The sequence below is a fragment of the Musa acuminata genome, chromosome BXJ3-4 (genome assembly GCF_036884655.1).
Source record: "Musa acuminata AAA Group cultivar baxijiao chromosome BXJ3-4, Cavendish_Baxijiao_AAA, whole genome shotgun sequence".
In the NCBI taxonomy this organism is placed as follows: Eukaryota; Viridiplantae; Streptophyta; class Magnoliopsida; order Zingiberales; family Musaceae; genus Musa; species Musa acuminata.
This window is the reverse complement of record NC_088352.1, coordinates 35,805,751-35,830,247: the sequence shown is the minus strand read 5'-3', so window position 1 is coordinate 35,830,247 and position 24,497 is coordinate 35,805,751. Positions and strand designations below refer to the sequence as shown.

Here is a 24,497-nt window from a genome sequence, read left to right as displayed (position 1 = left end):
TTTAGCAACTATGAACCATATTAGATCCGTATCATTGTTCAAAATTTATGAAATTTATGTTTGTAATTTACAATATTTATCAAGTATTTGTTAAGATATCTATTTATGGTATTCTAAATACAACGCTTCTTTTAACACATCTTATATTTTATAAATCATTAGGGGATCCCTAAGATATTACGGAGATGTTGATCCAATGGACACATAAGGATACCGAGACAAAACCAGTTAAATCCATAATATTATGTTGAAAGGGCCACATCAACAAACAAGTTAGACCTCGATTTTTTTTTTTTTGTTTGTAAAGATCGACCTTTGACCAAGCATTTGAATCCCTCTCAAACACCAAACGAATATCCTAGCCACCTTCGATTACATCATCAGATTTCTTCGGCACAAATATTTGAACCAAGCTGATCTATTAATTACCGACATCCTCCACGTTAAAAGCCTAACACCAAAAGGTGTGGGGTGGGCTAGAAGCTCTACAGACTAACAGCCCAAAGGAGCAGAGTTGAAAACAGTTTCAAAGTCCCCAAATGTTACAGCATTACAGCATGACGAGTCTCCCATCTAAATTTATTTGTCAGCCAACAACACAATCTTAGAGCTCATCGTGCATCTTCGTCTCCTCTTCCTCGATGACTAACTTGTGCTCCAAATCTTCCAACATTATCACATGAGCTCCCAGTGGTAGAACCCGTTGGCCATGCTCATTCACCGTGCTAAGATGCTTGCAAGGATCAACCAAGATCGTAACTTCCGTAGCTTCATAGCATGTTGTTCTCACACGCTCGAAGCCAATCAATTGCTTCTGTGGAACGCCTCTGACGTTTGTTCCTGATCTATAAAACAGTAGAACAGTGTGACTCCCATCCACACCACCATTGTTGATGACTGATACCTGTACATGAAATCTCATAGCATCGCAGGACGCGACCTCCTCAATATGCACGACATCCAGCCTACCTCTCATAGCAGATGATCGTGCCAGTCTAATCTTTTCAGGCATCGATAAGAACTTATAAGAGTAGTTGGAATAACTCAACCCATATCCGAACTCATAGACTGCCTTCCCTGTGTAGAATCGATACGTTCGCCCAGGGTAACCTCGTGAAGGATCAGCTCTCATGTTCATATCGGTCATAGGGACACTGGTAAAGGACTCCGGGTACCAAGTCACAGGCAGCCTACCCCCTGTTTCAGACAAAGATTACATTAGCCATCAGGATTACATTAAATTAGGAGCAGTGATCGATCAAGTGACCTGGGTTGAGATCTCCAAAGAGAGCCTCTGCAAGTGCTTGCCCACCAACTTCACCTGGGTATCCAATCCAAAGAATACTAGCAACTAATGGATCTTCTTTTGCGAACGAGACATCGATAGGTCCACCACCGATTAGGACTAGTATCAGTGGTTTCTTACTCACACTGGCGATGGACCTTACGAGATCCATCTGCTTGCCCGGCAGCAGGAGGCTGTGCCGATCAAGATCTTCCGTTTCTTCTGTTAGATTGAGTCCAGCAACCATGACGACTATGTCAGCATCTTTGGCAATGTCAACAGCTTCCTCAAATCCAACCGTTGTTTCACAGGGCATATCCATGCAACCAGCAGCAAATGTTGTTCTTGGAACATATGATCGGAGGCCTTCCAAAAAGCTTGTTGGATTGCAAGGAAAGCCTACGTCACAATGATATGATCATATTGCAGCCTCGTGCAAACGATTTATTCGACTTCAGCTAATTAAATGACATTTTGTACCTGTGTAATCACCACCATATACGCTTGTGTAACTGGCAGCCGGACCGATTATTGCCACAGAACTCACCTCATGCTTCCTTAGGGGAAGAAGACCTTCTTCATTCTTCAAAAGGACAATGCCCTGTCTCACTGCTTCGAGAGCGAGCTCCCTGTGCTCCTGAGTACAGAGATTCTTGGGTCCTAGGTGCCCAAATCGATTCTTTGCATGGTCACCATCGAAGACCCCAAGTCTCAGCTGAACAGAGAACAGATTAAGTAGTGCTCGGTCGATGTCTTCTTCTTGAACCTTTCCCGACTTAACTGCTGACTCAGTGAACCGAAGCAGATACGTTCCACAATTGATATCCATTCCTTTTCCAGAATGCACAAATCAGTTCATGTTCTTGAAGGACATGATAGGAAATTATGTGATCAATTCTAACCTGCTTTTAGAACAGAAGCAATCGAATCTTCAGGTGAAGAGGAGTACTGCTGATCTTCATAAATTATCGCAACAGCATCACAGTCGGAGGTAACATATCTGCATTTTTGCATTCAATAGCTGATCAGCTAAGTTCAGACAGAATTCTGCTTTGGAATTAAGTGATGAAAAGGGATCTGTTCTAGCTTGAGAATCCAAAAGAGGCATAGTAACAGAACCAAGATTTATGAAGAATGTACCCGTCGAATCCCCATTCTTTTCGTGCTTTCTCTAAGAGGTCACCCCGAGCACAAGCAGGCACACCATTGACCTGATTGTAGGCACACATGAGACAACTCGCATGACCTTCTTTGATGCAGCTCTCAAATGGAGGCTGGTATGTGTCCTCCATGTCCTGCTCCGTCACCTGACAATAAACAGTATGGTTCTTCGTCGAATCAAATTCTAAACCAAACAGAAACTGGTGACGAATGGAAGCTGCTGCTCCAGCAATTTCGTACCTGCGCATCGAAGATATATCTGGTGTAATTGCTCCATCTGTCCAAATCATAAGCGGTGTAGTGCTTGCAGCAGGCGGAAAGCATCATAGAACTGCTGCCGGCTTCGCCGTTGTCGTACTCCCCCTGGAATCCCTTCACGTACTCGACGGCGTACTCGGACGCCACAAGCGGGTCCTCGCCGGGCGTCTCCTGGCCCCGGCCCCACCGCGGGTCCCGGAAGATGTTGATGTTGGGTGCCCAGTAGGTGAGGCCGGCCTGGCCGACGTTGTACATGGCCCGGGCCTCGACGGCGATGGCGCGGGCCACGGCGCGCCACAGCGTACGGTTGAAGGCGGCGGCAGTGAGGATGACCTGGGGGAACTCGGTGGCGGCGCGGACGGAGCCGTTGAAGGCGACGCCGGGGCCGTTGACCGCGATGCCATGGAGGGACTCGGACCACCACTCGAAGGTCGGGAGGCCGAGGCGGGGTACGGCACCGGCGGTGTTGGAGAGCTGCTGGATCTTCTCCGGAAGGGTGAGGAGGGAGACGAGGTTGCGGGCGCGAACGGCGACGGGGAGGGATGTGTTGCAGAAGGGGAAGGAGGAGTAGTACGGGGACTCGCATGGCACCTTGGGGAGTTGGGCATCATCACTGGAGAGGCTGGTGGCCAGGGGATCGAAGGAGGCGGCCAAAAGGAAGAAGAAGAGGAGGATCCATTGCAGCGGCTGATGCAACCTCATACTGGCGTTCGACCATGAGCAAGCTTGCTTGACAGGGTGGGGAAGGGAATCTCTTGAGGTTTGGGGTTATCAGTGTGGAGTAGGTGGTGAATGGTTTTCTATTTCGAGTGTCAGTAAGCTCAGTATGTTTCTGTTTGTGCTTGCGACATTTTTGTCCTGATGTCACAGTAAAAACGTACTGATTGCTCTTCACAATGCAGGTTACTGTGTACCTGAAACAACAGACAAAGGATCCAATATATACATGAGGTTAGTGTGTCGACATGATCCATGTTCCTGAAATTTATGAAACTATAACATTTAGTGTCCCATTGGCATCAACATGAAAAGTTCTCACCATCAAGAATAATTGTTCATAGCAAGGAAAAGAACATCAATTCTTGAATAAGATCTGAATTACAAACCTGGGAGCTGGTGGAATTCCTGTGGGTGAAATTTGCAAGCAACCTACAGCCTTCATTTAAATGGAATAAGATCTCAAGATGAGTACTGAAGTTTAAATTAGATTAACCACAATGCTCATACCCGAATGGTGACAGTAGTCTACTGATCATGCTTAGTGGTGAGATTACTTGGTTGGGATGACAGTATTTCTTTGGATAAGCTTAGTCATCATTCCACCAACAGTCTAAATTTTAAGAGTAAGGATGGAACATCCAATTCGAGTATCTCTGCGTTGGGGGCTACATCACAAATTAGAGCATAGGAAAAGGGAAAAAACAGCATATTGGTTAAGGTAAGGTAGGTTGGCATGGTAGAGAAAGCAGTGTAGTGATGCAGCGTGTGATGGCCTGCAAGGAACTAGTGTAGTGATGCAATTACCTTGGTTACTTCTCCATCCTCTCCACTGAGGATTCTTCCACCGACGGTAGCACCATATGCAACTGCCTCATGTAGGTCACACCTTTTTGGAGCTGCTGAACTTTATGAATGCTGGCGATCCGATGAATAAGAACAATTTCATCAATCCGGTGCTTCTCCAGCCCAGCATCTTCCATAGCCTCCTTCTTTACTGGCCCCATAATCTACCTGGAATAATCGTTGCTCGATTTCTTGAATTAATGTGCCTGGTGCAGATTGCTCAAAGCTTTCTAGGCACCTTCACACTCACTCCTTGCTGGTGTTGTTTCCATGCTTCTTCTAGATCGACTTGATGAAAATTTCCATCATCTGCTGACCAAAGTCCTCCCCTGTCATTCAAAGATTCTTAATCAGAAACATACATAATAAAGCTTTCCTGAATGATATTTAACAATGCTTCTTATTGTACTTGTATATATGAACTCGCTGATCTGTGATGAATTAGATCGTTAGTATATTCCTATTCAAAAATAAGATATTATTTTTAGTTTTAACTAGGAATTCAGACGATCAACTCTGTGCTACAAGTGTGTGCTTCATTTTGTGTCAGCTACAAAGCAAGCTGAGCTCCCTCATTTCTGCAGCTGATTCGGAACTAAATTCATGAACAAGCTGAACCCCAAGCGGGATGCAACACATGCCAGATTATGGAGGCAACACTGTCTTATTATTGACTAGTTCCATGAGCAAACAGGAAACTAGAAGAGACGGGACAATTTTTATTCACTGAAACCCTTCTTCTTACAAGCTTTATCCACTTTAAAGTTTCTTAACTTGTAAAAGGAGTGTGATCAAACAAATAATGACCAAACAAAAATGTTACTGTAACAAGAACTTTACCTACTAAATAAGTGTCACCATTTGCTGCTAGAACCATGAAATTTTCATTAACGATTGTCAAGATACTGACACTAATTGTCCCACTACCAAGGTCAAAAATAAGGATGCTCTTTTCACTTCCCTTCTTGTCCAGAATAATGACAGCAGCAGTTGCTTCAATGATAGTCCTTGCAACATTCAGACCAGCTACTGCCCTGGTAAACTTGGTAGCCTGCCTCTGAGTATCATTGTGGTTTGTAGGTACACCCAAAGAAAAAAAAGGAATCTGTTAATGTCCAGTGATAAACCAGTCATTGACACATCAGACACACTAAAACAGTGACAATAGCATCATTTGCTTCAGTTGTATCTTTCATTTTTGTTAGAACGGTGGCACTATCTCTTCAGGACTGAAAACCTTGATCTTCCCATCCTTGTCTTTAACTTGAATGAAAGGGTTATCATCTTCGTTAACAAGCTTGTATGGAACAAGTTTGATGTTCTCTTTTACTTATTTGTCATCAAACCTACGGAGCAAATATATTATATATCTGTCAGATTACCAATACCAAAGGCAGAAAACATATAACGATGATGAATATAGTAATTTTACTTTCTTCCAATTGATCTTTTGACATAGAAGATAGTTCTCTCTGCATTTAGATCCGCTTGATTACTTGCAGTTGTTTCAATTAGAATCCAATCATCAATAAATGCCACCCAGGATGGCATGATATGTTTACCTCGGTCAGTTGCTATGATACCATGACCATTTTTAGAGACACCAACAGCAATGAAAACGCTAACCTTTATCCTCCCCAAGTTAATAGTCTTTAGAACAACAATTTAAACATGATTTGGTATTAGTTATGGTATATCGCCTGGTAACATTTTAATGAAACAATAGAAAATTCATTTGAATTTTCCATTGTACCATTATCGAGTCATATGTTCCAGTACTACTGGTTCTTACTCGGAGTGGTAAATGTCAATCAATATCTACCAATCTGACCAGTATTAAAATCCTTGCTTTGAGGTAAGAATCATTATTCTTCGGCAATAATGCCACAGTTTAATGTAAAATATAGAACACTAGGCATAGAAATGGACTTAATCATAAGAATAACCATCATGTACATACACTTGTAAAAGAACAAGCAATGTATGCAAGTAGTCCCTCTCACTAGATAACTAGTTGTATCTTCTTAATATTATTGCCTTTTAACAAACTAGAATAAAAAAACATATATACAATTTTAATTTTCAAATGAAACAAGTTACGACCCTTTCAAAGCATTTAGCATTTCCTTAGTATCCATTTCCAAAAACTTTAGATGAACTCAAACCGATAATTTCTTTTTTTTGACTCGGGAACAGGGAGTCAACTAACTTCAAGAACTTCTCCTTTTTCTTTTCCTACCGATGGAGAATTCACATAAGGGACAACCAAGCTCCTCCTAATGGAAGAATAAGATTGATTCGGTTCATTCCAAATGTACATATGATGACAATATGCTTTTCTATCTTGTAATGTAATTGCCTCGACCAGAGGGAAGCTCACTTAAAACTATGATGCAACACGCGATCACTATAATGAACTGACGTGCAATTAATTCATAAACACTTTTTTTCTTTCACGAGACAATTCACCCAAGAAGGTATCTATTTATTACTTGGTTTGGAACGAAAACACAATGAAAGGTACATCTGATACACAGAGTTTTTTGTTCTTTAACGACGAAGGCTAAGAACTAGCCCTGAGTTGACTTCAGAAAACCCTCAGATGGTCTTAATCACACTCTTTAGGACAGAAATATCATCTTATCACATACGAAGATCCACAATGCATCTTTACAGATCATCATAGGTCAAGTTTCTCCTCTATCAGTACAATGCAATCCATTGGAATCCTTGATCCAACTAAAGAAAGGAAAGAATCCACCCCTCAGAGCTAATTACCCAATCTAATCCCTAGAAGTGCTATCCAAAACAAGCAAAAAGAAAGAAAAAACCCAAGGGAAATAAATGTGAAAACAGATGAGATTGGTGAATAACCCAAACGGATCGGCTCCAAGGCGAATTCATGGAATGGAAACGCTGCAGAGCATACCTGCGGGCATTGGCCGTAACAAGATCAAAGAGCCGCGGATTCCGACCGATCGGTCCATGGATCCTGCAGCTTCTCCTTTCTCTCTCGGAATCAAATCCTAAGTTTATCGGAAGACTGGAATGCGAGGGAAGTCGATGTCTGTTCGTGGAGAGCTCTCGGACGGCTGTGTTCGTGGTAGAGCCGTCTGATCGACCTAGAAACGGATGAGATGGCCGACCTAGAAACGGATGAGATGCCCGCAGCGTTTGTCTCTGACGTGTCCACGTTAAAGCCGTCAGATCACACACACACACACACACATATATATATATATATATATATATATATATATATATATATATATGTATGTATGTATATATTAATTATCCAACTGGGAAGGTAAAACATATCTAATCACTCTGGAAACTCCTATAGGGAGCTATACTAGCTGTCTATCTAATTTATTGTAGAAATTTTAGGATTAATTATATAATTATATTTATATTAAGTTAATTTTAACCATGAATCTATATATGTTATGTCTCTCCCTTATCACTCGACACTAGTGGAAGAAATGGAAATTTCTGTATTTATTTGATATTTGTTTCTTCCATAACGTAAATCATCGGTATTTTTTTTAGATTAAAAAAAAATGGGTCGGTTTGATGGCTTTATACGAATTAGCGATTTTTGTGTTGCATGCTTGAGTCGTACATATGAAAACTATGTCAGGGCGATCTTAACAAATACCCATCTTGTAAGTGATCTAGTTGGATAAATCAAATTGAGAGAGATATTATGTCTTGGGACATACTTATACGCTCTCTTTTATAATGATGTTTGGGGTCGTCATACTTATCTATTGTGTAGGTTGTGTTGTATTGGCTTGACTACATGCTTTTTGATGCGTCAGTCAAGTGGAGTCGACATGTTGACTGCGTGGAGCAGTTGCACTTGAGCAAATATGTACAAAGGGTGTTCGATATAATGTTTGTATAAGTTCTTATCTTTCAGTTTTATTCATGATTTACACAATATGTAAAAAGTTTATAGTAAGCTTGGTAGTCTCATTTTGATTATCTTTTATGATCGTTTTGGTTTTATAAATACATGTTATGTGTAGTTGTCACGTAGAGATAAAATTGCCTAAAAATAAGTCATCTAAGCATCCATTTTATGAGTTTTCTAGCTCCACGAAATAGTGTGAAATATCAGTCAGCACAGCACCTAGGAACTATCTAGGTGACACATGACTAGATCGACCTTTGAGGCAGTATCTATGGCTAGTTTACTATCTTATTCTGCAATAGTATCATGTGGGCACCTTCGACCCTTTATCATGTGATCATTCAAATCTTGTGTAGTCTATCAAGTGTTTGCTGAAATATCTGTTTATGAGATCCCAAGTTAAATGCTTTATCTAACTCGTCTTCTCTTTTGTAAGTCCTTAATGGACCATAAGAGATTTCAAGGGGGCTAACCCTTTGAAGATATACATGCAAAGGTGCCACGTAATTTATGTAGAATTAATTAGGTTCGTAACATACGATGTCAATATGAGACAAACACACTTAAAAGATATTTAGCATGTAAATATAGGGGACCTAGTGGAGCTGCGTTAAAAGCAATCAGCACGGGCAACCGTTTGAGGAAAATAGGTATAGAGACATAGAGAAAAGAGTCACTTAGAGGGGTAAATATACACGATTGACATCTAAAAGAATCGCTAACTCTTTATGCTATAGACACCACAAGGACAAGCGAGTTTGGAAGAACATGTTGCACACAAAAGTTGGGATTATCAAGCCATGACTTACATTGGCAACCAAACTTGAAGGCACTTAAGGTAAGCGGGACACTTGATAAAAGATGAGACCATGCAAGGAGGGATGGGTTGCTCGGCAATTGAAAGAGTTGTGCAAAGCTCATAGATACGAGGGAAATTGCTAACTTAAAAAAATTGATTCTTATGCAAGGGTTTATATGAGAACGATGAATTCTTATATAAGGCGACCGAAACTTAGCATTGTGGAGCATAGAAACTTTTTCTTCGGCATAAGAAGGATATATCCGTAAGAGGCTAAAGTGTGCAGTAAGTTCATTATATTGCTAGTCCTTGAGGGGTGCGGCGAGGGCTATATTAGCAAAGAATTATAATCTAGCAAGTGCATTCGTGGTAGCGGAATAATGCATAGGTTGTTTAACAAGGTGGAGCCTTTCAAGAGGATAGTAGTCTCTGAAACTTTTAGAAGGAAGAATGCGAAGAAAAACTATTGCTATAATGTGATAGATATTCAGAAGAGATAAGTCTTGATTCTCCAAATGGAGAATCTTATGTAATTGACTCCACATGTTGAAGGGATACCTCAAAATGATAGCTCTATAAAGCTCGATGGACCGAAAGAGCGATGATGAGTCACTCATGATCTAATGTGTTGGTGAACGTATTGTGAAATCAAATGAGGGAGTGACCTTAGACAACATCAAACGAAAGCATACTTAAAGTCGATGTAAAGATTGAACTCAATAAAGGGCTAACCTATGGAATGGTAGATGCGAGAGCCACTATCAACTCAATGTAAACCGAGAAGCGGAGCAACTTTGATGAAACTTGGTGAAGTGTCTAAGCTGCATGAAGCGAGTCGACATAGAAGATAGAATATGGAGCGAAGGTATAAGGCATTTATTGGATAGAAGTCACAGACATAAATTCTTGCAAAGGTAAGAATGAGATCATATCGTTTCATGGGTCACATTTATTAGGATCATAATGACATCATGAAAGGGGATGAATTAATATAATAATATTTTTAATTAATTTTAAAACTTGATCGATAAATCAATATATTTTGAAGTCTCGATTGATCAAGTTAAAATTACAAGTAAAGAAAATAAAATTAAATCACAAGTAAAAGGTACGTAAAAAGAGACAAACTGATTTTTAGTGGTTCGGTTATCCCAACATACGTCCACTCCTGATCCCTCTTTCTTCGAGGCTACTAATTTTCACTATCAATCTTCTTTTCAATGGGCGAAATCAACTACCCTTATTACAACTCTCTCGTTTTTTAGACTTAAGATAACCTTCACACTCTCTTTTTACGATGAATCTCTCACCTCCTATGACTTAGAATTTCAACTAAACTCGAATAATTTAGAATTTTAACTAAACTCGAAGAGGAGAAGGAGACTCAAACTATACCCAAAATGATATTTTATAATACTTCAATAGCTCAGAAACTTATACACTATCAATCAAGCCCAAGTGGGGCATTTATAGGCCTCACACAGCTTAAAAAATAGAGTCAAATTTAAATCTTAAAATTTTAGGATAACTAAAAAATTGATGCTCCATGAACCTGAGTGAGGTATTTATAAGCCCTAAAAGATATTAAGAATAAAGTCAAAAATTTTAATCCCTAACATTTTAGGATAAACTATTATGGTGGTACTAGTACCGTAACTTTTGACATGCATTGTAACTTTAAACTCTAGTAATATTATCGTCATAAATTTTAAATGATACTATTATCACCTAGGCGAGACCATAGATAGTACTACTATCGTCATAAGCGGCATCACTTATTATAGAGGTTGCATTTCCCCACCTCACATACTGAGTTGATTAATTTAGGATCCAGGTTAACCTATGCCGAAGAGTTATCTTAAATCTTCTTAAGTCATGCCTCATCTGATGCCGGAGGAAGTCCTCCCCGAGTGTTGAAACTTGCAAAATAGACTAGCCCATATTTGGATAGTCATATTGTTGGAGAGAGACTCTCTTGAAAGTGCCACTGTTACGTGCTCTTCTTTGATCTATGGTGTTATCTCTTTAACCCCAGTTGTCGTAGTCCTTGAAACAATAATTTCTCCTACACAGCTAAAGCTGAGATAGATTTTCCAGATCGAAGGCCAAAAGAAGACTCAGCCGCAAGCACAACAGCAACCAAATATGACACAAAAGAACAAATTGATGGTGCTCAAGCATTTAGTTTATAATCTTTTATCTAATTGCTTTGTCTCTCCACCCTAATAAAAAATCTAACAAGCTTTCCATCAACATTCGAAGCACAGTTCAAAGGAGCTAATTAAAGATTCCTTCTTCTTGAAGCAAACAACAGATTGAAATTTCAAGACACCCTTCCTTTTGTTCATTTCATGGATGTGGTGGACATTAGACCTCCACGATTGGTGCTTGCTGTTACCCAATAAGAAAAGGGCAATTGACTTAATGTTGCTGTGGAGCCAAAAGGAAAAGGCTTCAGTGGACATTAAGCACCCATTGTTGATCGAGTTGCACAGGAATGTAATGTGTTTGTCTTCTTCATGAGGTCGAAACCTTCATGTCTTTACACTGTATGGGCTTGCAATATCCTGAGGAATAATAGAAAGCTAGCGGGGGAATGATTGGGATGGCATGCTTTCTCTGTCGCTTGCCGGGGTCTAATAATACTTCACAGATGGGATCTCCTCCTCCTGCACTTCACAAATCCAAACTCCTCTTTTCTCATCCGACCAGAAAATTTAGCTCAGTATTCAGAACAAAAGTACGAGGCTTTTGCTTTTGACAAAGATTAGGAATAAAAGTGGAACTCAAAAGTTGTCCCCACCCGCTGTTTCTCTTCGTTTAAACCTCAATCTTACGAAAGATTTTCCACGACAGTGAAAGTAAAGTGTCTTTAGTTTGTATAATCTAAAGACTTGCACTACCGAAACCTCCAACTATTCATGATATCATAGACTGATTGCCTCATGGACACAATCCTAATAAATGTAAAGAAAATGTTACATCATGTTTTGTTACGAGGTGTGGTAGAAGAGAGGACAGACAACAAACGAAAGAGATGGCACACCACAAGTGTTTGTCATGGACAAGAAATATTTCTTTCTCACACTTTCAGAGATGTTTGCACTGATGTTTCTTCTAAGAAGCTAAATGTTGAAGTTGTCTTACTGCTCCACCGATCATCTACAGTAGTTTTACCTGTTCAAAGGATCAAACATTGCATGAAGCCGATATGTTTTCCCACTTGACTTCGTCAAACAACGATCACATCAAAATGCTTAATTAGCTGAAAACAATGGAAGGAATGCCGCTCGCCCAATCAACACCAAACATCTACAGGGTTTGGAATATGGTCGAGGACAGCAAAACAACGACAACGGAACAGCTACAGTCGACGATGGCTAATGGCTTACGTGAAGACCACTTTCCATTGCATCAGCCACAGCTTGAGCGGAGAACAAGAATACTACTGAAACGAGTTCGTATCTTTACCTAACAACAACACACCACCAAACGAATCGGCAGGACGCTTTCAAGCTATCACTGCACGAGCATCATATGAGTTCTGAGCTGCAGCACTAATTCACATGCGAGTACAGACGAATGCAATGGGAAGTGCATCTCGGTTTTGCTTTCGTCTACCTCTCGTCATCTTTACGTAGCCAGCAAGAGATGCATATTGATGTGGCTCTGTGGATTAAACCATGATTTGCAAGGAATAACTTCGTGATTATTATTATTATTATTATTATTATTATTATAGATTCTTTACATATAACCTCTCTATGTTTCTTGCAACAGTCATGCATCTCATTTTATAAGGAAAGAACCATCCATCAGTAGATCATAAAAATAGGAAAACTTTGACACCTAATCTCATCACCAGATCATATCTTAATGTACCTGGAATAATATCATAATTAAATATAATTGTCCATATGTTATTCTCTCAAATCAAAATAATTAATTATAGAATATTGATATTTAATTATAACACCCAAGTGGACTGCACGGTGCTTAATGCTTCACGTTCCAGCATTAGAGAAGACTATAGTTCATGAAAACATATAGAGAGAGAGAGAGAGAGAGAGGAGTCTTCTCTGTAGGTCGAAGACAAAGGATGGGTGGTGGTGGTCTAGATATATTCCAAGTTTCTGAGTCATTTAATGTGCTCACCCTATTAGACATTAAGACAAGAACTGTGTAAGAAATTATAGTGAAATCTAGAAAAGTTCATTGTTAATTTCTCTGTGATAGAGGTCAATTTGCCTATTAGAAATATTTTTGTTGGACTGCGTTCCCATCGATGGACATGAACTTTAATGCTCTCCGAAGCAATTGATGTAAAAGTCATCCATATAGCAGAAAAAGTTGCGGTTTAGGACGTAAGAATTGGATATTCTCTTACCACTAAGCTCAGTTTTCTTCGATGCACAAATCAACATTTATTATTCACACCGACAGTCGTGAAAGAGAGCGTCAAGCTAACTTCGCATAATTCTTCTTTTTCTTTTGTAAGAATGTGAATAATCATATATAAATTGCAATGGATTTCAAGACGTTTATTGATAATATTTTGTAGAATATATATATATATATATATATATATATATATATATAATGATTCTTATATTATGCTACCTTATTTTATGAAAAATAATGGAAGTAATTGATATGATAAAAAATTATGAATATGCCATAAAGCTGTATTTATTAATTATTTTTTGGAAAAAAAAAAAAGAAAACCGCGTCGGTACAGACTGTCCTCTTCTCGGTATTATTAATATAAACACAAAATACTCCCTCCATTCGCCCGATCTCATCCCCCCCACCCTTCTTCCTCCTCTCCGCTTCTCCCCAGCGTCGCCGCCAATGGCTCTTTCTCCCTTTGTCGCGGCGGTGGGGATCCTGTTCGTCGCGACCTTCTCCTTCGGGTGGGCATTGCCGGCCACTTCGGAGCTGCCCCGCTTCCGCGAGGCCCCGGCGTTCCGTAACGGGCCCAGCTGCGTCTCCGCCCCCACCATTCACATCGCCGTGACCCTCGATGCCGCCTACCTCCGCGGCTCCCTTGCTGGCGTGCTCTCCATCCTCCGCCACTCCTCCTGTCCGGAATCTATAACATTCCACTTCCTCGCCACCCGACCCCGCCGCTTCCGCCCCGCCGTGGCCGCCTCCTTCCCCTCCCTCACCTTCGACGTCTACCGCTTCGACCCCGCCCTCGTCCGCGGCCTTATCTCCTCCTCTGTCCGCCGTGCCCTCGACCAGCCCCTCAACTACGCCCGCATCTACCTCGCCGACATCCTCCCCCGCTCCGTCCGCCGGGTCATCTACTTCGACTCTGACCTGGTCGTCGTCGACGATGTCGCCCGCCTCTGGGCCACCGACCTCGCCCCGGACCACGTCCTCGCCGCCCCTGAGTACTGCCACGCCAACTTCACCTCCTACTTCACTGACCGGTTCTGGTCCGACCCGGTCTTCCCCCGCTCCCTCTCCGGCCGTCGCCGCCCCCCCTGCTACTTCAACACCGGCGTCATGGTCATGGACCTCGACCGGTGGCGAGCCGGGGGTTACACCCGAAAGCTCGAGGGCTGGATGGAGGTGCAGAAGCGGGAGGCAAGGATCTACGAGCTGGGCTCGCTGCCGCCGTTTCTGCTGGTCTTCGCCGGCGAGGTCAAGGGGGTGGAGCATCGGTGGAACCAGCACGGCCTAGGCGGGGACAACGTGGAGGGCCTGTGCCGGGACCTTCACCCGGGCCCCGTGAGCCTGCTCCACTGGAGCGGCAAGGGGAAGCCGTGGCTCCGCCTCGACGCCGGCCGCCCGTGCCCTCTCGACGCACTCTGGGCGCCCTACGACCTTCTCCGCCGTGACGGCCACGACGACCTCTTCACCGACATCTAAGTCCGCCCTCACCCTCCGGCGGCGGCGATGGCTAACCATTTCGATCGCATCGACCCGCGGCTGTCGCGGTCATTGATCGAGTCCCGTAAACTCCTCGTGTGGTGCTGCACCCACGCGGGACCCACCGGCTGGAATCGGTCAGCCTATGGGCGCCGGTGGTAGAGCTGATGACGTGGGGACCGAACAGCTGGCAGTGGGCCCCGCGACGCGTGAAAAGGACAGTGTCACATCCCTTGGGTTCTGCTTCGAACAAAAACATTTTTTATTATTATTAGAAAGGAAAAGGTTCGGCGGTGGTGACAGTTTTGACCGCTCTTCGACACATCGCACTTTGGTGGTGATCGGCAACAGCCGTGAGGATTGAATGGCGTTCTGAGAGGATGCGCGGGCGCTCGTGAGATTGTTGTTCTTGTGTGCGCGAGTGAGAGAGAGGGAGGGAGAGATGGTTATTGGAGTCAAATCTCTCCCATTTTAGTGATCGAGTAAACATTCTTCTGCTGACTGCTTGTAGACGTGAATCCAAATTAGCTTCCCACGGTTGGTGGGATTCTTCCTTGCTTCCATGACAAGGATGGAGTGAGAGACATTGTTTACCCTCTTTTCTTACATGAATCACGGCACCCAAATTTGGCGGAGCATTTTACGGCACAGGTTTTGGTTTGTGGCATCGATTTAAATGATACTATTAAAGTTAGAATTCATGGGAAATTTCATATTTATTTATTTTGATTATTATCAGCAGCCGATTAATGATCAGAGTAGTAGAGTTATTTGTTTTAAATAACATAAGATAAAGATCTTCAAATCATAAATTGAACCGAATCCCATATTCGGTTTGGTTCAAATCGGTTCATCAGTAATTTGATTTTGAAGGTTATAAATAACATAAGATTGGGTTAATCAATTGAGTTCGAATTGAATCGATTTTAATTTAAAAAATATTAACCTGATTGAATTCAAATTGATTCCTCAAATTGAGCTTAGTTCAATGTCATAAATCTTAAGATTCTAATTCGGCTCAAATAAATCAAATTGATTTGTATGTTATAAATTATAAGTCAATTACTTATTTAATTAAAATCATATTAATTAATTATCGGTTTGAACACCCATAATTGTATTAATAATATCAATCTCAACAAAGAAATTTGATTTCGAATTTGTATCAAATATTATATTATATTATATTAAAATTATTCCACCGCGGGCATCTCAAATGGACCCGAACACGAGCTGAGCCCACAAGCCAATCTCGAAGGTCCACAATCTCGGAACAGATTGTTCTCTCTAAGCCCTCATCTACCGCCGCGTCCGCCTCCGCTGACATCCCTCATCGCAGCGGCCGCGACGCCGGCCGATGATCCCTCTTCCACGTCATGTACTTCTGAGAGGCAGGGGCAGGTAATCGAGGTCCTTAACTTCTCGATCATGCGGGTGTGGGACCTCGCGGCGCACTCTATCGGCTCCGCCAGAGGATTTGCCCTTCCAGTTCGACGCACTTAGGTCGTGCGCGAGCCCACCGGCACCTTCCTAGATGCGCAAGTGAGATACCTGTTCCCAATGCATGGTGTTTGATGCTCAAAAGTGGATGTCGAGCTTAGTCTAATTAGCGAATGTAGGGCTTAAAAGATGGTCCTTTTTTTTTTTCTTTTTCTTTTACTTACATCAAATTTTAGCTGCAGGAATGGCTTATGAGTTATAGTAGTGCTTCATGTGTAGAAGATCACATTTGAAATGATTTTTGTTGATGCCCAAAGTTCTGTACTTCAAATGAAATGGAAGAGTTTGAGCATTGGGGGGTTGATACGGAATCGGGGTCTTGGATCCTTGTAGTTCAACCTCTATCTTAAAAATGAAATTGTAAGAGACAAGGGATTCTAGAATTTGGCTGACGACCAGTTTGGTGGCATAGCACAAGTTGTCAAAATTTCCCATTCATTTGTTCCTCTGTGCTTGATTTTTTTGTCAAAGTCTGGCATCAGATGGCAAAGGACAAAGTGTCATAGATAGCATCTTATCTTGTTGTGATGTTCTAATCAATAATTATACAACCAAGTCTAACTCATTTACTGTATCTAAGGCAGTAGAACAGCATGGCCAAGTGCACTGCTTTAAGAAGAGCATGACATCCAACTAACCTGCTATTAAGCATGCATGTGATGTATATTTACATGAACAGATAACTGGTAACGAACGGATCAAAGAGGATTTTTCATGTCTGTATTCTGGCAATTTCTCTTGTGGAATTTTGCTGGCTGATATATAGAATCTGATAAAACAGCATGTAATATCTTGAGCATATTGCTGTATTTTGCTGCCTTAATTGCACCATGAATATTAGAAAGGATAATCTGTAAGGAGGAAAGAAAAGAGAGAAAGGATTGGTTGCTTTCAAGATATTTGAACTCACTACCTAATATGATTTGCTGATTGCTATCCATGGAAGATCTTCTTGTACTGCATTAAGGTGTCCTTTGCTACAGTATACTGTTCACATAGGTAGTAGGTAGATGGTCTGGCAGATAGCATCTGACCATGGATTCATAACCTGTGGGCCATATATGTGAACTTGTAGTCAGACATTCACAAGTTCAAAGAGTTCATGCAATTTCCCTTATATTTCATTTTTTGAAGAAATTGAACCCAACCAGCTATTCTGCTGCATCATGTGATCTTGCATCTAGCTCTCGTTTGTGTATTTCTTAGCTACATGCTTTCAATGTTTCATCACCCATATAGTGGTGACTGCTCTCCCACTGTCGGATCAAGTTGTTTCTTCCCTTTCGGTAAAGTTACAACTGACCTATTGTTGTAGTATTGATATGAATTACCTGTAGGCTTCTTAATGCTTTGGCTTGTGAGCTGCTGCATATCTGACACAACATGTGTTGGTCAATTACTGCATGCGCCCATGAACTTTATTTCATTATTGACTTTTAATGTTCTGATATCTGAAAATACCTTTTGACACCTGTTTATTCTTTAGTCAGACTCCGGAATCATATGAACTAAGATCTCTTTATTATTTGTTTGATTTTTCATGCTTAACATGCTATCTAGTATAATTTAGAGTCTGGCTACAATTCCATTGAGCAGGACCGACGGGTGTATACCCCAACAAAGATACTTGAGTTGAAAATGGATGATTCAACTGTTTATCCCTCTATCATCCATAGTATTTTTATACTCACCATGAGATTTTTGAAGTTCATTTATCTATCGATCAAATAGTGAAAAGAAAGCATCTTATTCTCTCATTTGGGTTCTTCAATTCAATGGGTTTTATCACGCTTTGTCAACATCTTCAGTAAATTTCTGCATGTCCGGATTCACTTGTGGTAGTAGTTGACTGGATTCCATTCAGCCTTTTCTTGCATACTCTCCCTGCCTATCTATCTATCTACTAATCTACTTAATATGTCAAGTGTATAGCTTAATCATGAAACCTACATGGCATGTACTGGTGGTTGAATTGGCTTTGTCTTGCATAAGACCACAGGACAAAATGTTATGCAATCATTTAAGAGAGACCTCATTTTTTAAAAAAATCTTTGTTCTTTTCCTCATATTTTAGATTTGCCTAAAGCCACACAATGCTTCCCCACCATTTTAGAAGTATTGGAGCAACACAAAAACACCAGTAATTAGGATTTGGCACCATCGTCATCAGTTGTCGTACTCATCATCACTCATGCCTAATATAAAAATTAACAAAGAAGAACTTAATTGTTCTATATGGGTACGGAAGTAGAAATAAAGAAACTTATCTACTTCTTTATTTTACTTTTTGCTCTCTGAGACTCTTGTTCATGCTACCAGTTACATTATTACTTACTCCCTGTTAAGTGTAGTCTTTATTACCCTTTTGTTAATAAGTACAATTCCTTGAGCTTGTAGTATCCATCTCTTACATACAGCAGCAGTATAATCGACTAAAACCAAAATAACTGGATTGCAACTCGGTTGTATGTTTTAGATCTCCAGAGGAAGATGAAGTCAAATGGGTAGAACCTGATCAATTGTGCAGTGGATTTGGACCCTGAGGCACCAGTCTCTTGGAAACTCCGTAAGTTTGGCTGAATTCATCATCGTCACCAGCATCGTCGTGCTCTTGAGAAGGAGATATCTTGGGGAACTGACCCATGGATGATGGTGCAGAGCGCTCGCTCTTCTGTTTCTCCACCTCTCTGCTGACGGTCCTTGCATGGTTGAGACCGGCGAGCTGCCCTGCAACCAACAGTAGGAGGAGGAAGAAGACCATGTGCGGCAGAGGGAAGTGCTGCAACCTCATGGTCTCAGAGTGAGGAAGCTGAACAGGTGGGAGAGAGAGAGGGAGGGAAGCAGGGGAGCAAGCAAGCAAGCAACGTTGAATTAAAGCCAGGCAGGTGGCCAAGTCTATCAATATGGAGCCAGCTGCCATGGTGAGGAGTATGCTGCTGTGACCAAAGTATCCTTGTGATATGTTCAGCGTTTCCCCTTCATCCATGCATGGTAGTGAGGTCACTTGTGGCATTCTCAGATGGGCTTAAGAAGCTATTTGGTGGCGAATGCCGAGTGCCGTGTCATAGATAAAGGGTGTTGGTTGACCTTGTAAGGGGTGGATGTCCTCTGTCGAGTGATTACGATAGAATTTAGCAGTACAAAACTATTACCTTGTATGATCTTGACATCTTTGAAACCAGTGCGTGGAGTATGCATCGGTGTGTCACCGGGTCACGTATCATAGTCATCTCGGAAGACCAATGTGAGTTGATTTATAGAGTAAGAGGCAAAAAAGGCTGTGGATGGCCTACGTAAGCTCTCGACCATTATTAGGTGGCAGCTCATTAGAAAATGTGATTCCACTTCCACCACGTTATTGACTTGTTTATTGACCTTTTTCGCCATTGTGATTGGATCCACACCATGTGGGGCCTAAGAAGCCTATCGTACGTCCTCCGATCACAACCTCGCAAAGGTCTTAATGGCCGTGCCATGGCACAGCTGCTCACAATTCATTGGCATTAATGCGAGCTTGATGGCTGCAACAGTATGAGATGGATATTACGATGAGAGAGTTATGGAAGAGCTGGCTACTTAGTTGGCAGTACTCGCTGTTTCACTGGTGGAAGCACGTCTAATCACGAATGTGTGACACTTAATCTGAGATATCAATGCATAAAACACCACGCTCTTTCAGGATTATCTCATCCCTCCTTGCAATTAATCTGTATCAGTTTGCTAAGTCATATATTTATCCATGTTCTTTGTCATTTAAAGACACTTCGCGAGGTTGCATCGGCACACCAATGCATCCAGCTTGCATTGGATGGAGACGAAGAAGCTGGGAATTTGTTCATTATAATTATGAACAGCCGAGTAGCGTCTTCCGATTCTCTTTCCATTAAGACCACAGCGAAGCTTCTCATCTGTTATTGTCACATCTCGCTGGATGCTTGGATGTTCTATATAAGGACCTTTTTTTTATCCCAGGATTATAGTGATATTTCTCCTTCCTTTTTTATGTTCTATCAGAAATATTCATTTATACAAGATAAAAGGAAGATATTTTTTAGAAAAATAATTTTATATTATCGATGATCGAAAGGATAAGACTATATATATTAGGTTTGGCCCATAACTTAAAAGTTTAAGTTTGTGGATTGAATTGGTATCCGACTTAATGACATCTGAAATCATTTCGTCTCGATTCGTATTCCGTTAATTATTCTTAGACAAATACTAGTTATTTATATTTTGACTCTTAACATATATCGAATATTCCATTAAATAGTTTTACTGAGGTATTTAAGTAATGTGGTGGTAATATATGCTTTCAAGTTAACTATTTTACAGTTACTGTGAAAGGAAAGGTTTGGCTTTGTTTTCCGATACAGTATTTGGATTGCTATCGTCGATCCAAATATGAAAACCCCGTCAATGTGACTAATTCCACCAATCCAACCAACTTATAAATGAAAGATATGCTAAATAGTTTCCACATTGACGAGAGTATCGTGGGAGTCAAATCTCAATGTACACTAGTCTATTTTTTTTAAGTATGAAACACGGTTTTTTTATTTTTTCGCATTCAATATATATTATTTTATATTAACAATTTACTTACTTAAGTATCGGATAACTTTTATCTGAGTATTGTCGTATTGTCACATATTTATATAGCGTTAGCTAAGATGTTAAACGCATATCTCTTCGAGTCGAACTAAAAATAATCTCACATAAGTCCCAAGGATTTGTAAAAGATAATGTTGATTAATTTAGACAAAAGTGATGAATAAATTTTGATATCTCATTGAAAAATCTAACTTATAAGCAACTCAATAAACAAAGATAAAATTGATTAATTTAGATATAAATGATGAATAAATTTTGACATCTCGTAGAAAAGTATAGCTTATAAGCAACTCAATCAACATTTTGTGCAAAGAGAGAAAATAGAAGAATAAAAAATAAAAATTTAGAAGGTAAAAGAATAACCGTAAATCTATAAACAGTTGCTAGTGTTAAGTTTAAAGCAACTCTATGCACACTTGTACAAAGTTGTTTATCCAAACAAGGTCAAACATTATCCTAAAGCCTATATGATCGTATGCGACTTGGTGATTTTAGGGGGTAGAGATAGTTGATATTTTACATCATACAATTATTTGTAAAAAGTAAGTCATGGCGCATAAAAATTGAATCATTTTGAAATAGTTTTTTCCGGTCCAAGGAGCAATCACTACTTAGCCCGGCAAACTTTGATTATAGAAACACAATAATACTATATAAAAGCAGAGCAAAACATAATACCAAATAATTATACAAGCAAATACAAGTGACGTACAATTCTTTAATAAAGATGTTGTGAATGCACAATGGTAGTTTGTGACAACATGCACTAATCTTGTAATAATTTGAGTAAAAATCTATATTGAAAGATTCAATTCAAGAAAAACTTCACAGGTTTTGCATAATGTATTTTATTATGGATAGATTTATGAAAAAAATCTGTAGTTTTAAGAAATTTCATAAAGCACCCTTAGTTTTCAAAAAGATTATCTTACCTTTTAAGAATCGATTGGGTTCACTTAGGGTTAAACTAGAAAAAGAACTGATTCCATTTACCCATTACATATTAACCAAATGTGACCAATTATATGATTGGTCAAAATCATATGAAACTTTTCATAAACCTTTGAATAAGATCCAGATGGATATTTATGAGATTTTTCTATTTTAGGGATTTTCTTGATTTTTTTTTAGTTTTCAATATATGAAAATATTTTAGGGATTTTTTTTTCTATTTTTCCTATTTATGAGTTTTCAATATTTGGATATTTATGAGTTTTCAATAAATCATATGATACTTCTTTTTCTAATTTATAAGATTTTTTAATTGACACCAAAATTTAATGCATTCATGCAATGTTTTAACATTGAAGCTTCTAAATAGGTAAAAAATCAATAGTAAAAATTTGATCCAAAAACCTAAACACTTGTTTTAGTTTATATTGTTGTTGGGTCAAATAAAAAGCATTGTAATTCATACAACACTATGATACAATGACGAGCACTAGGATGGACATTTATGAGATTTTTTTATAGAAATTTTCTTGATATTTATGTGATTATTTCAACATCCGAACATTTTTGTCTTTTTTTTTTTCTTCTAATTTCTTATTTTTTTTAAATTTTTTTATCTAAATATAATACACTCATGTAATAATTTTTTATATTTGAACTTCTAAATAGGTGAAAAGTCTACAGTAAAATTTTGGTTTAGAAAACAAATTTTTGTGACTTAGTGTAATTGATACAATGATGAGCCAAAATCATGTCAAGTTTTAATGAAACCAAGATAGACATTTATGTCATCTTTTCTATTTTAGCGATTTTTTTATTATTTTTTTTAGTTTTTCAGCATCTAATCAATCTATTTTTTATTTTTCTTATTTTTTAATCTATACCAAAATATGATGCATTTTTGTAATGTTAATTGATAACATATTATGACATATTACACTATCAGAATTTACAGAAACTTTTATCCTAAAATCAATTTTGTATTCATACGTTACAATTCTATAAAAGTCATTGATTCATAATTACTTTGGACAACCAAAAATATAATCTAATTATCATTGGCCATAACTATTGTGTTGCTAGTGGAAATTTACATGATCAATATTTATGTCTAAATTATTGACACCTTGAATATTTCATTTTTCTTGTCACTATGTATTGATTTAATTCTTTTTTTTTCTTCTACCAATCAGTACTATGCTTCTATGAGATAATAAGATACGGCCATCTTCTTATCATGTCTAATAATATTTACTTCTGGTATAAAATATTTTATTAGATCTTCTTATAAGAGTCGATTGTATAATATTCTTTACAATATAAATATTAATTAACATGCTTATACCTAATACCAGTTATCGCATGATGAGTATGAAAATCTCAAAATATCAAAACACTAAAATGTACAACTTCTTTGCTTCAAATATATTATTATTATCTTATAAGATGTCTACACTTATTTACAACTTGTATGAGTCTAAGGAAAAATACTATCGACCATTGTTGATCCTCAATAATACCTGTCAAAGTTGATTTTAAACTATTAATTATTTCACGATAGATGTAGAATCATTCAATGGTCTTCATCTTATCATTTCAATCATAATTTTAATAGGTAAGCTACGAACATCATTAGCATTGAATTTATACATTTCGATTCATTTATTGTGAGCATTGTAAATCGACGGTAAAAATAAATGCAATAGCCTATTTCTCGTTCTTAATTTATGATATTCATATAAAATTTTTCTCTATAATTTTTTCTCAATTTTTTCATGTATTCATTAAACTTGTATATTGTAGAGCCTTTAGCAGTATCCTAAAATAGTTTTATAGCATTTTTGTTTCATATATCGATCATAAGATTTTTATGAATCATGTAATAGTTATGATGTGCTCTTAGCAAGATCTCCTTTACAACTAAAAGAATTCTTAGATTTTAATCATTGATAATCGTGACAAATCATATATTTTTAAATATTATAAAAACCACTCTAATGAACTCTACACTTGGTCTTCATCATAAAAAATACAATTGAAAATAATTTATCACAACCATCAATTGTTGTAGCCATCATCAAAGCACTGAAATATTTGTTCAATAGATGTGCAGCATTAATACCAAAAATAGTTTGCATATATAATCTAAAACTTCTTAGGTAAAACACCGAATGTTAGATTATGTGACTAATTAGATAAAATATGTTATGATTATGATTATATTTTGATTATAATTATTGATTAATAGAAAGAAGTTTCAATTACGATAGGATTCCTTATGAGATGATTTTGATAAAAGAGATTCTATTAATTACTTATTCTAAACGCTTTGCTCTTGCTTATAAATATACAAAGATATTTCAGGGATCATATACATAATAATTGAATGTGTGAATATATAGTTACGACAAGAGGATAATATTATAGATCTTCTCTCGTATACCTTTAATATGAACTAATCAATGAGATATTATAAATCTTTTTTCATCTCTCCATCGAGTATAGTGGTCCTACGAAGGATTAGAAGACAGAAGAATATGAATCTAATTCTCATTATAGATCAATACGACTAT

At 38.9% G+C, this 24,497-nt stretch overlaps 2 protein-coding genes and 1 long non-coding RNA gene across 9 annotated transcripts; 2 read left to right on the top strand and 1 right to left on the bottom strand.

Moving 5' to 3' along the window:
* Positions 1-341: 341 nt before the first annotated feature.
* On the bottom strand, positions 342-7,366 carry LOC103987846 (probable beta-D-xylosidase 6). 7 transcript variants are annotated; one of them, XM_065147488.1, is made up of 10 exons: positions 7,197-7,366; positions 4,229-4,596; positions 3,932-4,089; positions 3,811-3,860; positions 2,687-3,618; positions 2,426-2,592; positions 2,188-2,285; positions 1,766-2,116; positions 1,268-1,684; positions 342-1,197 (listed from the first exon to the last, which is right to left on the bottom strand). In XM_065147488.1, exons 5-10 carry the CDS (start codon positions 3,404-3,406, stop codon positions 605-607), a joined length of 2,346 nt encoding a protein of 781 aa, XP_065003560.1. In that variant the 5' UTR covers positions 3,407-3,618; positions 3,811-3,860; positions 3,932-4,089; positions 4,229-4,596; positions 7,197-7,366; the 3' UTR covers positions 342-604. The 7 variants fall into 7 exon arrangements, with proteins under 7 accessions (XP_065003560.1, XP_065003565.1, XP_065003563.1 ...); XM_065147493.1 differs by having other exon boundaries at positions 3,811-3,853; XM_065147491.1 differs by having other exon boundaries at positions 3,932-4,077.
* Positions 7,367-13,761: 6,395 nt separating this feature from the next.
* On the top strand, positions 13,762-15,507 carry LOC103988733 (probable galacturonosyltransferase-like 3). The gene has a single exon (XM_009407738.3). The coding sequence runs from the start codon at positions 13,834-13,836 to the stop codon at positions 14,857-14,859; it is 1,026 nt and encodes a 341-aa protein (XP_009406013.2). The 5' UTR covers positions 13,762-13,833; the 3' UTR covers positions 14,860-15,507.
* Positions 15,508-16,112: 605 nt separating this feature from the next.
* LOC135636099 (uncharacterized) lies at positions 16,113-19,567 on the top strand. The gene is made up of 2 exons (XR_010495806.1): positions 16,113-16,401; positions 18,836-19,567. It is a non-coding gene; the product is annotated as an uncharacterized LOC135636099 (long non-coding RNA).
* Positions 19,568-24,497: the final 4,930 nt, after the last annotated feature.

Coding starts and splice junctions, on each gene's coding strand:
- LOC103988733 (XM_009407738.3), top strand. CDS start 13,834: ATGGCTCTTTCTCCCTTTGTCGCGGCGGTGGGGATCCTGTTCGTCGCG.
- LOC103987846 (XM_065147489.1), bottom strand. CDS start 3,406: ATGAGGTTGCATCAGCCGCTGCAATGGATCCTCCTCTTCTTCTTCCTT. Junction 2,286..2,425: donor AAAGAATGGGGATTCGACGG/GTACATTCTTCA, acceptor GCAAAAATGCAG/ATATGTTACCTCCGACTGTG. Junction 1,198..1,267: donor CTTTGGAGATCTCAACCCAG/GTCACTTGATCG, acceptor TGTCTGAAACAG/GGGGTAGGCTGCCTGTGACT.